This window comes from Nansenia antarctica (assembly GCF_963989245.1).
Source record: "Nansenia antarctica genome assembly, chromosome: 10".
Classification (NCBI taxonomy): domain Eukaryota; kingdom Metazoa; phylum Chordata; class Actinopteri; order Argentiniformes; family Microstomatidae; genus Nansenia; species Nansenia antarctica.
This window is the reverse complement of record NC_137680.1, coordinates 33864328-33878966: the sequence shown is the minus strand read 5'-3', so window position 1 is coordinate 33878966 and position 14639 is coordinate 33864328. Positions and strand designations below refer to the sequence as shown.

Genomic DNA, 14639 nt, shown 5'->3' with positions numbered 1-14639 from the left:
CGGAAGGCTACACTGCCATTTCCAAGCGTCTCAGTGTCTAGAACCGCTGTACGTTGCATCATTGCTAAGTACAAGGAGACAAATTCTGTAAGAAACAAACCTGGGGCGTGGTCGAAAGCTCAAGATTTCAAGAACTCTGGAGAGGAAAATAGTCAGAGATATCAGCAAGACACCAAGGACATCTGCCAAGATGATTGTTGCTGACCTGGCCTCTTGTGGAGTTGATGTTTCAAGGAATACAGTTGTGAGGGCTCTTCATCGTGGTGTGCTTCAGGGCCATCATCCCAGAAGAACCCCTTTACTTAAAGAGCGGCACATCAGAGCCAGACTGAGGTTTGCCCGTGAACATTTGAAAGGTAAAGATGAGTTTTGGAAATCTGTGCTTTGGTCTGATGAGACTAAACTGGAACTGTTTGGGCACATGGATGTTGCTTATGTCTGGCGAAGAAAGGGAGAGGCCTTCAACCCTAAGAACACAGTTCCCACAGTTAAACATGGTGGTGGGAGCATCATGCTGTGGGGCTGTTTTGCAGCCTCAGGCACAGGGAGCCTTGTTCAGGTGCATGGCATCATGAAAAAAGATCTGCTCTTAGTCTAGGCTTAGGTCGTCACTGGGTCTTCCAACAAGACAATGACCCAAAGCATACATCAATACATTGGTCCAACAGTTCCTAAAGGACACCAAAACCAACGTCCTGGAGTGGCCCGCACAGAGCCCAGATCTCAATCCTATTGAGAATCTGTGGCGGGTGCTCAAAGTGTGAATGTCCATGCTCGGAAACCGACGCAGTTTGAACCAGCTGGAACCATTTGCAATGGAAGAATGATCCAAAATCCCTCGAGAGACCTGTGCCAACCTAGTAAAGAACTACTCTAAAAGGTTTTTGTCAGTTGTGGCTCAGAAAGGGTACACTATTGACTATTAATGGCCAGGGGGCTAATCATTTTGGACGTGTCATTTTTGCCGTTTCTTGTTTCAACTCAGTGCATCAATAAAATATCCTAATCAAACTTAGTGGACATTTTGTCTTTATTATTTTGGAAACAAATACACTATAAACACTTGTTGTTAATGGTCATTTCCATGGAGAAATCATGGGTTTTGTCTGATTTCACAAGGGGGGCTAATAATTTTGGCCTCAACTGTATGTGACGCTGCTTGTGACAGTCAGTGGGCACACTGTTGAAATGGAATGAGGTGGCGCAATGATTGAGCACATGTGGGTTGGAATAGTCTCTTATCTCTTACAGTTACAACACAGTTCTCCTTTAATATTTTTCAATATATAATATATATTCTAATTGTGTGTATATGTTACGGTACATGTGGAAATGCGGTACATGTGGGAAGGTTAGGGTTAGGTGCTACGGTGCTAGGGTTAAGGTTAGGGTTAGGGGTAGGGTTAGGATTAGGGTTAGGGTTAGACATGCCAGCATGTACCAAGTCGACGTAGCACCTAACCCTAACCCTAGTTTTCCCACATGTACCGTCCGTATTCCCACATGTACCGTAACATATACATATATATATAGCAAACAAAAATGTATGTGTTCCAGTACACATGTGATCTTCACACAGCTTGGTACAGTGAGTGCATTTCAATTTCTACAGTTTTCAACAGCTTGTTCTAGTCAGAGCGTTAGTATTTACTTGTCACTGTTAATGGAAAGTGTGGAATCACCTTGTTTGACCTCTGGAGAGCGCTCTACAGTAGAGGGACGGGGTCCGTACGATGCTCAGGGGTCAGATTTCACTCAGTCGGCAAACCAGGGAACAGACAGACCGAAATAGCTGCCATGTACTGACCTACAAAGAGATAGATTTCACGAAACTGTTAATTGATGTTACCAGGAAAACAAATAATAGAGAGCAATGACTTTGATGGGCGCTTGAAGCTCACCTGAAAGTATTTTAGAAAATCACACAGTGATCACTATTCTGACTCATAGGACAAAACACAAAATAGAGCTACCCAAAGTAAACTGTGTATCCTCTCATAGGGCTTTCACACCGGCAAAGAACCGTGTCGGAAACCTCCGAACGTTGGCGCTGTCTGGCGAACGAGCCCGCGTTGTATCGTTCGCCAGACAGCGCCAACATTCGGAGGTTTCCGAACGCGAACGCGAACCGGCACGGTTCTTTGCCGGTGTGAAAGCCCTATACTAACAGAGAAGCTGAATTACCCCTGTGCGTCACTTTACGCTCCCAAAGAGGGCGGTAAAGAGCCTCGGGATTGTGCAGAAATGTGTCAGAGTCACATGACAATCTGGGCCTGGTCGAACTGAGTGCACAAAATGTTACCGGTGCAGCGTTTCTCTCTCTCTCTTTCTCTCCCTGTCTTTCTCTCTTTCCCCCCCCAATCTTTTCCCTTCGTGTTTTCTGAAGACTTTCCATCTGACAGCAGCAGAGCTTATGGTGCAGTATGGTGTAGTTAACAATAATCTGTCATGGCTGAAGTTCCTCCTATCTCCCCCAACCCTGGGCGCCTGCTGAGACCAGAGGGGATCTTGAGAGAGATCCACATCAACCTGCTGGAGTGCAAAGTCTGCTTCGAGAAGTTCAGTACCCAACAAAAGGAGCACCGACCACAGAATCTTTCCTGCGGCCATGTGCTCTGTCTGGAATGTGTTAGGGCGCTCTCCCACCCAGTTCTGAAGAAGCTCGAGTGCCCGTTCTGTCGGCACCTGTGCAATGTTGACAGCACTTCCCACTGTCAGGCCATTACAGACCTGCAGGAGCTGCTGTTGGCCAGGAGCCCCAGGAGCCCCAGGAGCGCAGTTCCACAGCAGGTCATAGGAGGCCGCGGGGGCAGTTCCGGTGGCCTGGACTGTGGGGCTCTGCGTCTTTCCTCAGCCTTTGGGGGCTGGGGGACGCTTATCAACCCCACAGGGATAGCCATGTTCGGGGCATCAGGGACGATGGTGGTGGTGCACGATGGCGACAAAAGGGTGGTGGTTTTTGGTCCCCAAGGCAGGCGCCTGCACTGTTTTGGGCGGAGGGGACGTGCGCACGGAGAGATCAGTCACCCGATGGACGTGGCGGTCACTCCCAGTGGGTACGTGGTGGTGACAGACGCAGGAGACAGTGCAGTGAAGGTGTTCACCTCCAGGGGCACGGCTGTGCTGACGATCCGAGACTCCTTCCAGCTGCCTTGGGGTGTGGATGTGGACAGCTGTGGACACATCCTGGTCGCAGACACCCAGGCTGGCACTCTTTCCCAAGTGGTTGTTGACTTTGGTCGGGGTGTGACCCTGAGGAACCACGCAGTCATCGCTGAGCTGCAGCAGCCCAAGGCGGTAGCATGCTGTCCGGTGACAGGAAACATTGCCATTGTGGAACAACTTGGGGACCCCACACAGGCCTCAATGAGCCATCGCCCCACAAGACTGAAGGTGTTTAACAAAGACTTTAACCTACTCTCTCAGATAGACAGTTTTAGCCTGAGCCTGGGGTCCACAGTGTGGCCTTGCATATCTGCTGTTGCCTTTGACAGAGGAGGGAATGTGATTGCAATTGACTCTCAGCAGGGGATGATTTGGAGTTTAGGAAAGTTCCAGAACAGCTCAGTCCTTACCCCCCTTGTCAGTGAGGACTTAGTCCGCCCAGTGGGGTTGGTGGCCACTGCACGGAACACATTAATTGTTTTAGACAGTGGAGACCATTCAGTGAAGATGTATTCAGCAAACTCAGATGTTACCAGGAAATGAGAGCTCTGTCAAATGAATGTTCCCTAATGATGTGTCCAGAAAAAGCTTGACATTCTTATTGTGGCAATAAAGTAAAGTGCAACAGAATCATGAGTGTGAACCATGTTTTTCTGTTGGATCTCTGATGCATGAGGAAATCAGGGTGTTTGAACAAAATAAAGTGCTTTTCATGATAACTCACGATGACACTGATTTTTATGAATTAATGGGTGAATTACGAACAGAAAAGTGACTTATTTTCTTTAATGTCTGTTTATACCATTTATAATTGGTTTATAGTCACTGTAGGATACAGAACACTGTGGAGTGCACACTTTCTGCACTGCAATTTCCATCACGGGTACTTTTTTGGGTCATTTATTTTTATACGGTGCCTTTTCCGTCCCCAGTACTAGCTAAAGGCTAACTTTAACTCAAAATGTCCACCCTGTTAGTGTCCACCCTGTTATGTGTCCACTCTGTTCTGGAGACACTCGCCCTATTCAACTACAGAGGGTATTCTAAATAAAATAAAATGTAGGTGCCTGAGCTCGACCACTGAGTTTTTCAGCAAGCTAGATATGTCCTTTATATAATAGAACATTAAAATATAGATAAATCAACAATTTATTTTTCACAAGTTATGAAGTCCAAATGGCACCGTATTTAAAAAATGACCCGTTTATGTACACATTTTACACCAGTCTGCATTTCACATTTGACATTTGCTGTAGGCCTATTATATCTGTTTAAATGACCAGCGTGCACTGATACTCAATGCTCTCCGACTCTTCCCGATCACCCGTGGGTTTCCCCCAGTCCGGTTCGTGTCATGACAAATCCATGTTGTCTTTTGCCTCGCGGACAGCAGAGGAGGACCGAGCCACTGAAGATGGCGGGCTGGGGATGCTGTCTGGGGCTGGGGCTCCGCGGGAAGCTAGGCACAGGGAGATCACTGCATGGATATAAAGAACATGTTCCGTTTTTCTTTTCTCACTGATTTGGACTGGACTTGTTTGGGATTGTCTTATTAGGACAAACACCCCTTCACCGGCAGAGAGCTGGACTGAAGGGTCTGGTCGGGGATAGCTAGACGGTAGCCTGCGCATAGCCTGCTAACATACTGGGGGTCTGGGAGGAGGAAAGTGGATGAAAATGTCGGATACTAAGGTGAAAGTTGCAGTCAGGGTTCGGCCCATGAACCGCCGAGGTAAGTTCAGAATACAGTTCGTGATGTTTGTTATAAACATGTTATAAACATGCGTGTTTGTGTTGTTCTGAACTTTTATGGACCGTTATCAAACATCAAAGCTATAGATTGTTTTGCTGCAGGTAGAAAGTTAGCAAGTCCTGCTTTTGACAGCCTGGGTTGCTGCATCTGGCTTGCGACTTTCAACCTGAGGTTGTTAGATATATGGGCCATAAATCACATTTGCAAAGTGGCCTTAGTTCAATACATTTTCTGAATTCTGCAGAAAAGGATCTGAATACAAAATGTGTGCTGGATATGGAGGATAACCAAACTGTCCTGCACCCACCGCCTTCAAATACAAAAGGAGAAAACAGCAGGTAAAGAATAATTAGCAACAATGCAATACTTGTACAATGTTGTTGTCTGTCATTATTGTTTGAAATACTGTATTTCATTATTACTGTCAAATAGCGGAATGCTTTGTAGTTTCCGCATTTTAAAAACGTTTCCCTTTTTTGGGAAAGATTTAAGGACAGGCTGTCCCGCGAGGCAAGAGCTCTGCCCTGCTGCAGTCGGTCTGGGGTCAGGACACTTTTTAAGATTTCCCCAGTAGTTTGAACTTGAAGATATGGTCATTTTCATGATTTCTATGATTACTATGATTACTTCTTCATCAAACTATGATGTTGTAGGATGAGGTGACAGTGCATGCACTCCCTGTTGCTGCATCTCGTGCTGCAACTCAACTCACTTTCCCCAGAGAGACGTGTAGTCAGAAGGTCTGCAGTCAGAGAGACGTGTAGTCAGAAGGTCTGCAGAGAGACGTGTAGTCAGAAGGTCTGCAGCCAGAGAGACGTGTAGTCAGAAGGTCTGCAGCCAGAGAGACGTGTAGTCAGAAGGTCTGCAGTCAGAGAGACGTGTAGTCAGAAGGTCTGCAGCCAGAGAGACGTGTAGTCAGAAGGTCTGCAGTCAGAGAGACATGTAGTCAGAAGGTCTGCAGCCAGAGAGACGTGTGGTCAGAAGGTCTGCAGCCAGAGAGACGTGTAGTCAGAAGGTCTGCAGAGAGACGTGTAGTCAGAAGGTCTGCAGCCAGAGAGACGTGTAGTCAGAAGGTCTGCAGAGAGACGTGTAGTCAGGAGGTCTGCAGTCAGAGAGACGTGTAGTCAAAAGGTCTGCAGCCAGAGAGACGTGTAGTCAGAAGGTCTGCAGCCAGAGAGACGTGTAGTCAGAAGGTCTGCAGCCAGAGAGACGTGTAGTCAGAAGGTCTGCAGACTGCAGAGAGACGTGTAGTCAGAAGGTCTGCAGCCAGAGAGACGTGTAGTCAGAAGGTCTGCAGAGAGACGTGTAGTCAGAAGGTCTGCAGAGAGACGTGTAGTCAGAAGGTCTGCAGCCAGAGAGACGTGTAGTCAGAAGGTCTGCAGACTGCAGAGAGACGTGTAGTCAGAAGGTCTGCAGCCAGAGAGACGTGTAGTCAGAAGGTCTGCAGCCAGAGAGACGTGTAGTCAGAAGGTCTGCAGAGTGCAGACTGCAGAGAGACGTGTAGTCAGAAGGTCTGCAGCCAGAGAGACGTGTAGTCAGAAGGTCTGCAGTGTTCGTCTGCTTGTTGCCATTCCTGTTGAAGCTGTCACATTGAACACACGTTTCTATGCTGAGCACGCAGCCTTATGGACGAATATTAAACTGTTGTAGAAGTCAGAGAAAGCTTAATTACTATCCCAAACCTTTTCCTCAACAAAGTCATCAGCAGATGGAACAAACTTCTGGCACTCGGCCTAAATTCCGATGCATCAGACTGTAAAAATAGACGCTCGCACCGAGCACAGAAGATCTAGTGGTTGCCGAATTACATACAGGAGTACCTGTGTTCTGTTTTGTCTTTGTAGTTTTTCATATGCGTTTTTATTATCATCACTGTTATGTGTCCATTAATAGTTTTGACAAGCCCTGGAATTCTAGGCTCTAAGTCAGGGATCTATAAGTCAGGGATCTATAAGTCAGGGATCTATAAGTCAGGGATCTATAAGTCAGGGATCTATAAGTCAGGGATCTATAAGTCAGGGATCTATAAGTCAGGGATCTGTAAGTCAGGGATCTGTAAGTCAGGGATCTATAAGTCAGGGATCTATAAGTCAGGGATCTATAAGTCAGGGATCTATAAGTCAGGGATCTGTAAGTCAGGGATCTATAAGTCAGGGATCTATAAGTCAGGGATCTATAAGTCAGGGATCTATAAGTCAGGGATCTATAAGTCAGGGATCTGTAAGTCAGGGATCTATAAGTCAGGGATCTATAAGTCAGGGATCTATAAGTCAGGGATCTATAAGTCAGGGATCTGTAAGTCAGGGATCTATAAGTCAGGGATCTATAAGTCAGGGATCTATAAGTCAGGGATCTATAAGTCAGGGATCTATAAGTCAGGGATCTGTAAGTCAGGGATCTATAAGTCAGGGATCTATAAGTCAGGGATCTATAAGTCAGGGATCTATAAGTCAGGGATCTATAAGTCAGGGATCTATAAGTCAGGGATCTATAAGTCAGGGATCTATAAGTCAGGGATCTATAAGTCAGGGATCTATAAGTCAGGGATCTATAAGTCAGGGATCTATAAGTCAGGGATCTATAAGTCAGGGATCTATAAGTCAGGGATCTATCAGTCAGGGATCTATAAGTCAGGGATCTATAAGTCAGGGATCTATAAGTCAGGGATCTATCAGTCAGGGATCTATCAGTCAGGGATCTCTAAGTCAGGGATCTATAAGTCAGGGATCTATAAGTCAGGGATCTATAAGTCAGGGATCTATAAGTCAGGGATCTATAAGTCAGGGATCTATAAGTCAGGGATCTATAAGTCAGGGATCTATAAGTCAGGGATCTATAAGTCAGGGAAGGAGAAGGATCATTTTGATCCAAGAAAGCAGAATTTATTATGTGCTCATCATAATAACCCAAGGCAATTGCTCATCCTACAGCCAGAAGGTCTGACTCACTGCTTGTTGTCATCACCATGACTCACCATGGCTCTTCATACGTCATAAAGGTATGACTCACTGCTTGTTGTCATCACCATGACTCACCATGGCTCTTCAGGTATGACTCACTGCTTGTTGTCATCACCATGACTCACCATGGCTCTTCCTAAAGGTATGACTCACTGCTTGTTGTCATCACCATGACTCACCATGGCTCTTCCTAGACTTTTGACATTTGGTGACGTTCAATGTTAAACAGCTGACACTTGACACGGTCGTTACAAGCCTAGTGCCAGGAGAAGCGCATTGTCTCATATTTGTTCACTGGTTTATTATGGTAACAGCAAAATATCATAAGACTGTGATCAGCCCCCCTGTCACATGGCTAGTAAGTAGCCTTGAGACCGTTGGTACTCTCCAGCCTAATGACTCTTAGTGGGAGGAGCCTATCTCCTGTTTCCATAGCATGAGGCCACCAATGTGTCCAGCAGTGCCAGGTTCCACCTGTATGACGCAGCAGGCATCATCATGGCTACAGATGTACATGTACAGGTGTGCTGCGCTCCATGCCTTGTGCTTAGGGGAAGGACAGGTAAGCGTACTCTCACGTTTGACATGCTTGGAAGTGTGTGATGGAAAGCAACCTTGGTGTTTATTTATTATAAAAATGTATATATCATTTACTCAACAGTCTTACAGGAAACACCAGAACAAGGGAAGTGTGTGGGTCAGCGAAACCTGTTTAGCAACTTAGCCAAGTGTCTTCCAGTAGTTGCCAAAGATGAGGGTGTTTTGAAGGCCAAAGTAAACTACACTGATCTTTCACATATTACACTGAGCAAAGCAAATCCATGCACCTCCATGCACAACAATGTGGCATTTTTGTAAAACAAAAGGAAACCATATATAGACTAGACATAAACAGCCTCTTGTAAACAAACATGTAACCCTATGAGTGAAAGCACTGCTGTTAGCTGGCTTGGTCCCAATGTTGTTGATGACATGAACTGACCTAACTGTCCATGATGACATGAACTGACCTAACTGTCCATGATGACATGAACTGACCTAACTGTTCATGATGACATGAACTGACCTTTCTCTTAGCTGCCTTTTCTTCTTTTACTCTGATGTGTTGACAGTTCTGTGCTCCCCCTTCAAAACGATGGCAAACCAGTTTTTTCTATGACATTGCGCTTGAATTGGTTCTACCTCTTGGGTGAACTGTCGGCGTCTTCTGTCACCCTTGATAACATCTTTGACCTGATTAACCATGGATGCAAAATGAGATCAGCTCAAGGCTGCTCAATTGCGAATAAACATCTTGGGATTATTTCCGGTGTCCCTGCTTTGTTTGACCTTGTTTCGGTGCTCACTTGCACTGTAGACGGCTGCTTAAAGATGCTGTATGCCCTCTACCCCAGTGACGGTCTGCAGTGTGTAGGGTGACCCACGGAGAGACTGACTGCGGCTGAAATGTCAATCAGAGAAGCCGCAGTCCAGCTGTGTTAACCTGTAACACTGCATCTGTAGTTCTACTGGTAAGCAGTCCGCAATTATCCCAACTGCAATTGCCACAAAACTGCTCTGTTCCAGGCAATTAAACAGGCCAATCACGCTTTAAAGCTAACGTTCACCAACCTTAAATACACAACAATGGAACAAAAGGGCATTGTGGGTGAAAGGTCAGATAAATGATGCTTAACATTACCACGCAGTCCTGTCAAAGTGGATTTGTCTAGCCTTTGTGATTCTTCTCTGATGTCTGTGATTGACCATTGGATGCTTTCCCAGTGCTTACCGCCTCAAGGAATGCTTCCTAGCGGGTTGTTCATCCGAGGGCTGACACTACTGAGGAAATTATTTGATGGTATAGAAGTCAGCTTTGATTTGTGAATGAAATGACATTATGACTATTCAGCTTATGTTCGAGTAATAGACGGGTGTACCCTGCAAGGTCATTTGGCCTGTTGCACTTTGATTATCCAGCAAATGTTACTTCCATGTGCTGCGATCTACTGTAGGGTTGGAGTTGGATGACTGCTGCCTTGTGTCTGGTTTCACTGTGTCTTTCCAACAGCTGGACAGTTGGGGTTTATCCAAGGTCACATTGGACCCTTTGCCATTCCACTTTGTGTGTGTTGTGCAAGCTTACCATATTGACAACACTCACCATTGTTTACTATTTACCCTCTCCCTACCGACAGTAGTTCTAGACTGAATACCTTCTTCATAACTTGTTCCGGGTCCTCAGGTCATTTCATTTTGGCCAATCTTCTGAGACAGTTTTATTAAAGGGATGTTATTTCCAGTATCATTTTCCCCCTCTGAAATAGAAAAAAAAAAAGAACATATATTATTACAAACTTTCCAGCTGTTGTTGTCTCTGTTTGAAATTAGATTTGGCCTGGAATGCTATTAAGACAGTGGAATAAGATGTGTTCATTGAGTTGAGAATGGTGTTAGATACTCAGAGGTTTAGAATAACTTTCTCCTCAGTCATGTCAGTTAGTGGTGGGACCGCAGAACGGGATAGCCTGGTCCCCGAGGCCTTTGAGGACACCTGTTCATATGCGCTTGAGATGTGTCAAATTTAGTGAGAAATATATCAGCATGCCCAATTTGGCTGCAGGCCAGAATCATGGGAACCACATCTCTGTTCACTGTTGAAGGCTCAGCTTCAGCCTGAGAAGAGTGAGTAAGACCAGATTACGTTTCAGATAATTAACTAGCCTTTGTGTATACTGTATATAGGGCCTATTTCTATCTGTGACAAAGCATTTTGGTAATACTCTACATTAAGGTATACTCTTTTGGGTTTGCATTGCGTTTATAGGTAGTTAATTTCTGAATCAGTTAACAACAGTTATTATAACCAAGATAACCACTTCATTCACAATAAAATGTGTCTTGCTCTAATAATCCTATGTACACTGGAATACAATGGAACAGATTTAGTACACATTAGAGTAGAGCAAGCCACTTTTAGTTTTTTTACCATGAGCATACAATTTACTTTTCCAAAACTGCCTTTAAAGGAATATTTACTTTACCGACACCAGACTTTTCTTGCATTAGTCAGAATTGCTTGATTGTGTAAGGCCTAGGCCTACCTTTTCTCTTGATTGTGTAAGGCCTAGGCCTACCTTTTCTCTTGATTGTGTAAGGGCTAGGCCTACCTTTTCTCAGGATGGAATATAGTGCTCATTTCCAGACTGCGTGGTACCATGTTGAACATGTAAGCTATGTAAAGAATGTGAAAATACACCGGCTTTTCTTTGGTGGCTTAGGAACACTGGCCATGTCTCACCATGATTCATTGTGCCGTGACTCGTGACTCGTCCTCCCTCTGCTTGTCTCTCTCTCTCCCTGCAACATGAACTGTAATCTTCAACCATGTTGAAAATGGAACGTTGAAGGTGACTGCAGGGCGATGGAGGTCGAATTTCCTCGTCTGAGCATGTTGTCGGTTATGTTTTGCGCCTCACATTCTCCGGTTTCATTTTACCTCTGTCTTGGACTGACACAGGGGGCAGATCTGAAACGTGAATCTGGGAAAAGCAATTTCATTTTCAACCTCTTGTCTGCTTCCCTCAGAACAGCAGACAGAACGACGGTGTCAGTGGGAGAAGAGGCCATGAAATACCTGAGGCTGCTGGGGAAGGAAGGAGGGGGGAGGGGGGATCAGGGGTAGGGCAGGATGACAGGGAAATACCCCTCAGCTCTGACAATGGGCTCATATAAGACCTGTCATGCCCTAACGTGTCCATCTACTCTGAACAATGTAAAAACAAGTCCATCAAGTCCATGAAAAATGTCTAGTTAGGATCTAGATACTAGTAGGATAGTTCCAGAGGTACTGTAAGTTACAAATATGAAACCAATGGTTACAGTATGACTAATGCCACAAAAACTAGGCATTCAAACATATTTTGTTGTCTATTGTGCTCATCAACCACACGATATGCGGCAGAAGTTACAGATTTTGGCGAGTCTTTGTCTTAATGCACTGACTCTCAACAGGTAATGTAGTCGGGGTTAGAGTAAGCCTCACTGTCTTAAGAAAGGCAATTTCCAGTTTGTTTTGGCTGGGGGCGTTGAAATAGTTTCACTGTGGTCTGGTAGGGCACAGTGATTAGTGAAAGTATGTCTCTATCTGATAATGGCTGCTGTGCTGCAACCAAGCTTGTAATTTCTCCTTTTATCTTCTTTACACACTCTCTTCCTTATCACTGATTCACAGAGCCTCAGGGTACTTGTATCTCTACTTAAATAGGTTTGCTTCTTTGGTATATCGTTATCTAGCTAATTGTGGAAGTGGCTCTTACCAAAGTAGAGGTCCCTCTATAATATAGGCTGATTGAAGCCATTTAGTTGATGATACTATACAGACTGTGCCATGATTGCATCATGTGAACTGCTTTTGACTGGTACAGATTGTTTCGGTGTTTAGACCAGCTAAATGTGGCTTTTCTCATAACAGGGGAATGTCAACAGGATAGCCTACCAGGGTAAATAAAGATGGTGGACATGTGGCGCAGGGCACTTTCAGTTTTGTTCTTTCTGCTATGTGTCAAATGATCCACCTTTCCATTCAGTCAGATGTTGTCGTCAGAGCTAGCCCCCTCACCGTCTTCTCCCACCCAGAGTGTGAACGTGTTCCTTCTGCGGAAAGCTTTGTGTGTTATAAAACTGTTGAATTCCCAAGAGGTCTGCCCCCCCTTCCGCCCCCCTGTTTGTTTTTGAGGTGGGGCTATGTTTACATCTTGACCTGGAAATGAGAGAAGGAGGCTTCGCAGCTCACTGGCTAGCTGACTGGCTAGCTGACTGGCTAGCTGACTGGCTAGCTGACTGGCTAGCTGACTGGCTAGCTGACTGGCTAGCTGACTGGCTAGCTGTGTGGGACTTAACCAACAGTCAGGATTCCAATGATGTCAAGGCTGGGTCTCGTTAGTGTCAGATGTGGTTCTACTTTATGAAAACAGACTTTTTTCAAAAACATTCAATCAGCATATTTGTTCTAAAGTCGCCGCCATAATGACTTTTTGGTTTTCCTACTGAGACGAGTCTCCCTTTCTGTTTTCATTGTGTTTACATGGATCTGAGATAGTCACTGTCCACAGTCTGAAAAAAAAGAAAACAAAGAAAAGCCTTAGCACAGCAAATGAACTGGAGATTTGACATGTTTTCACACTGAAAAGGATCACATGTTGAGGCTTTATGGGACTTGTAACCTCTCTTCTGGCCTGTTGTGTCTGAAGTCTTGATCACCCCGTGTGTCTATTCACCCCTGGGACGTCTCCCGAGTGGACAGGGTCAAAGGGGGCGTGGCCTGGCCGTAAACGTGTCACTTGGGATTGTCCCGGGGAGAAAGTAGGGCCGTGTTTGAACAGAATGATGAACACTAACCAGAGAGTAGTCAGTATGCTCTCCTTTCAGTAGGACAAACTGTCACAAACACAATTGAAAGCTTATTTTGGGGGTAACCGTCTGCTGTGCTTTGAATATGACCAAAGCTTTTCTATTTGTGTTAGACATTGTTACGGGTTAGATGAAATTACTTAGCTAGCGAGCGTTGTTTACTTTTGATTGCAGTAACCTCCTGGTGTAACAGGCCCGTATGATGAACTGCTCAGGGCAATGCTATTTGTCAAGGCTGCTGTGAGAGCTTGTGTTGGGCTATTATGCTGGAACTTTGACTCATGAGGCTGGTAGCTCGTCTGGGCTTCTGTGTTTATCAGTTGCTTGGCGACAGCAGCTGCCAGGATACAGCAACGTTCTGGAGTTATGACCCAAAACTGTTAAAATGCCAGAGCCACCCTCACCCTTTTTCATCTCTCTCTCAAGCGGTCTATCACACCAAAAAGGCCAAAAAGGCTAGTGAGTGAAATTATTTTGGGCAGGATTCTACCAACGAATCACAGTCTCACGCCCCCATATCCACTGTGTTCTTACGGTCTCAAAACATTTAGCCTACGGGTGACGAACCACTAAGTGCACATTAATCATCACTCCCTTGATAATCCTTTGGCACTGTCTTGCGTCAGAGCTGACTAATGCAGTCCAACATGCTAGGTTCAGCCAGGAGCGTACCACCCTGCCCTGGAGTATTGCAACGCCGTTTCCCTGCGCTGCGTTGTCTTCACGGCACTACGCACGACGACCTCTGGTGTGAGCGGGCGGAGAGAGCCGTGTTCTGGACAACACACTCTGAGAGACCCTCTGAAACATCAGCCTGAAGTCTGAGGGAGAACAGCAACATGTGGAACCCAACTCTCGTACAGAGAGACCTCTGGATATTGTGGTTGGCTCTGAAACGTCTCGGATCCTAATTGCTTGTGTAGAATCAGAGCCGTGTTGACAGCCAAACCGAGGGGGGAAAGAGTCAGATGGGTGGTGGTGTGGAGGTCAGATGGGTGGTGGTGTGGAGGTTAATGGGGCGGGGTGCATATTTCTGGATGGTAATCGGTTACAGACTGGGATGGGAATTAGTCAATATGGGGAGGGGAGAAGGCCTATGCCAGGCCTGGATGTGCCACGCTACTCCTCTCTGCCCATCCTGCTTTCACTAACAGATGTATGTTGTGTCGACGTGTGCTTGCGTGTGTGTGTGTGTGTGTGTGTGTGTGTGTGTGTGTTTGTCAGGGTGTCAGCATGTCAGCTACACAGGGGGTGGGATACACAGGGGGTGGGATACACCCATGTGTTCTTCTGCATATTAGATTTGTACAGCATAAACGCTAGAGGCAGCTTGAGCCTCTCAGAGCAGCAACATGGCAGTGATGAATTTG

General features: G+C 45.7%; 2 protein-coding genes across 2 annotated transcripts in view; both read left to right on the top strand.

The window, feature by feature from the left end:
• Positions 1–2448: 2448 nt before the first annotated feature.
• LOC308166904 (E3 ubiquitin-protein ligase NHLRC1-like) lies at positions 2449–3708 on the top strand (the record flags this gene model as incomplete). The annotated part of the gene is made up of 1 exon (XM_080541229.1): positions 2449–3708. The coding sequence occupies one exon, from the start codon at positions 2449–2451 to the stop codon at positions 3706–3708; it is 1260 nt and encodes a 419-aa protein (XP_080397355.1).
• A 1128-nt stretch (positions 3709–4836) lies between these two features.
• The window catches only part of kif13a (kinesin family member 13A), a gene marked incomplete at both ends in the record, with an annotated part of 98502 nt that continues 88699 nt past the window's right edge, over positions 4837–14639 (top strand). The window contains 2 exons of the mRNA XM_080541228.1: positions 4837–4897; positions 5163–5256. Coding sequence (XP_080397354.1) covers positions 4837–4897; positions 5163–5256 — 155 coding nt within the window. The remainder of the gene's footprint in view (positions 4898–5162; positions 5257–14639) is intronic.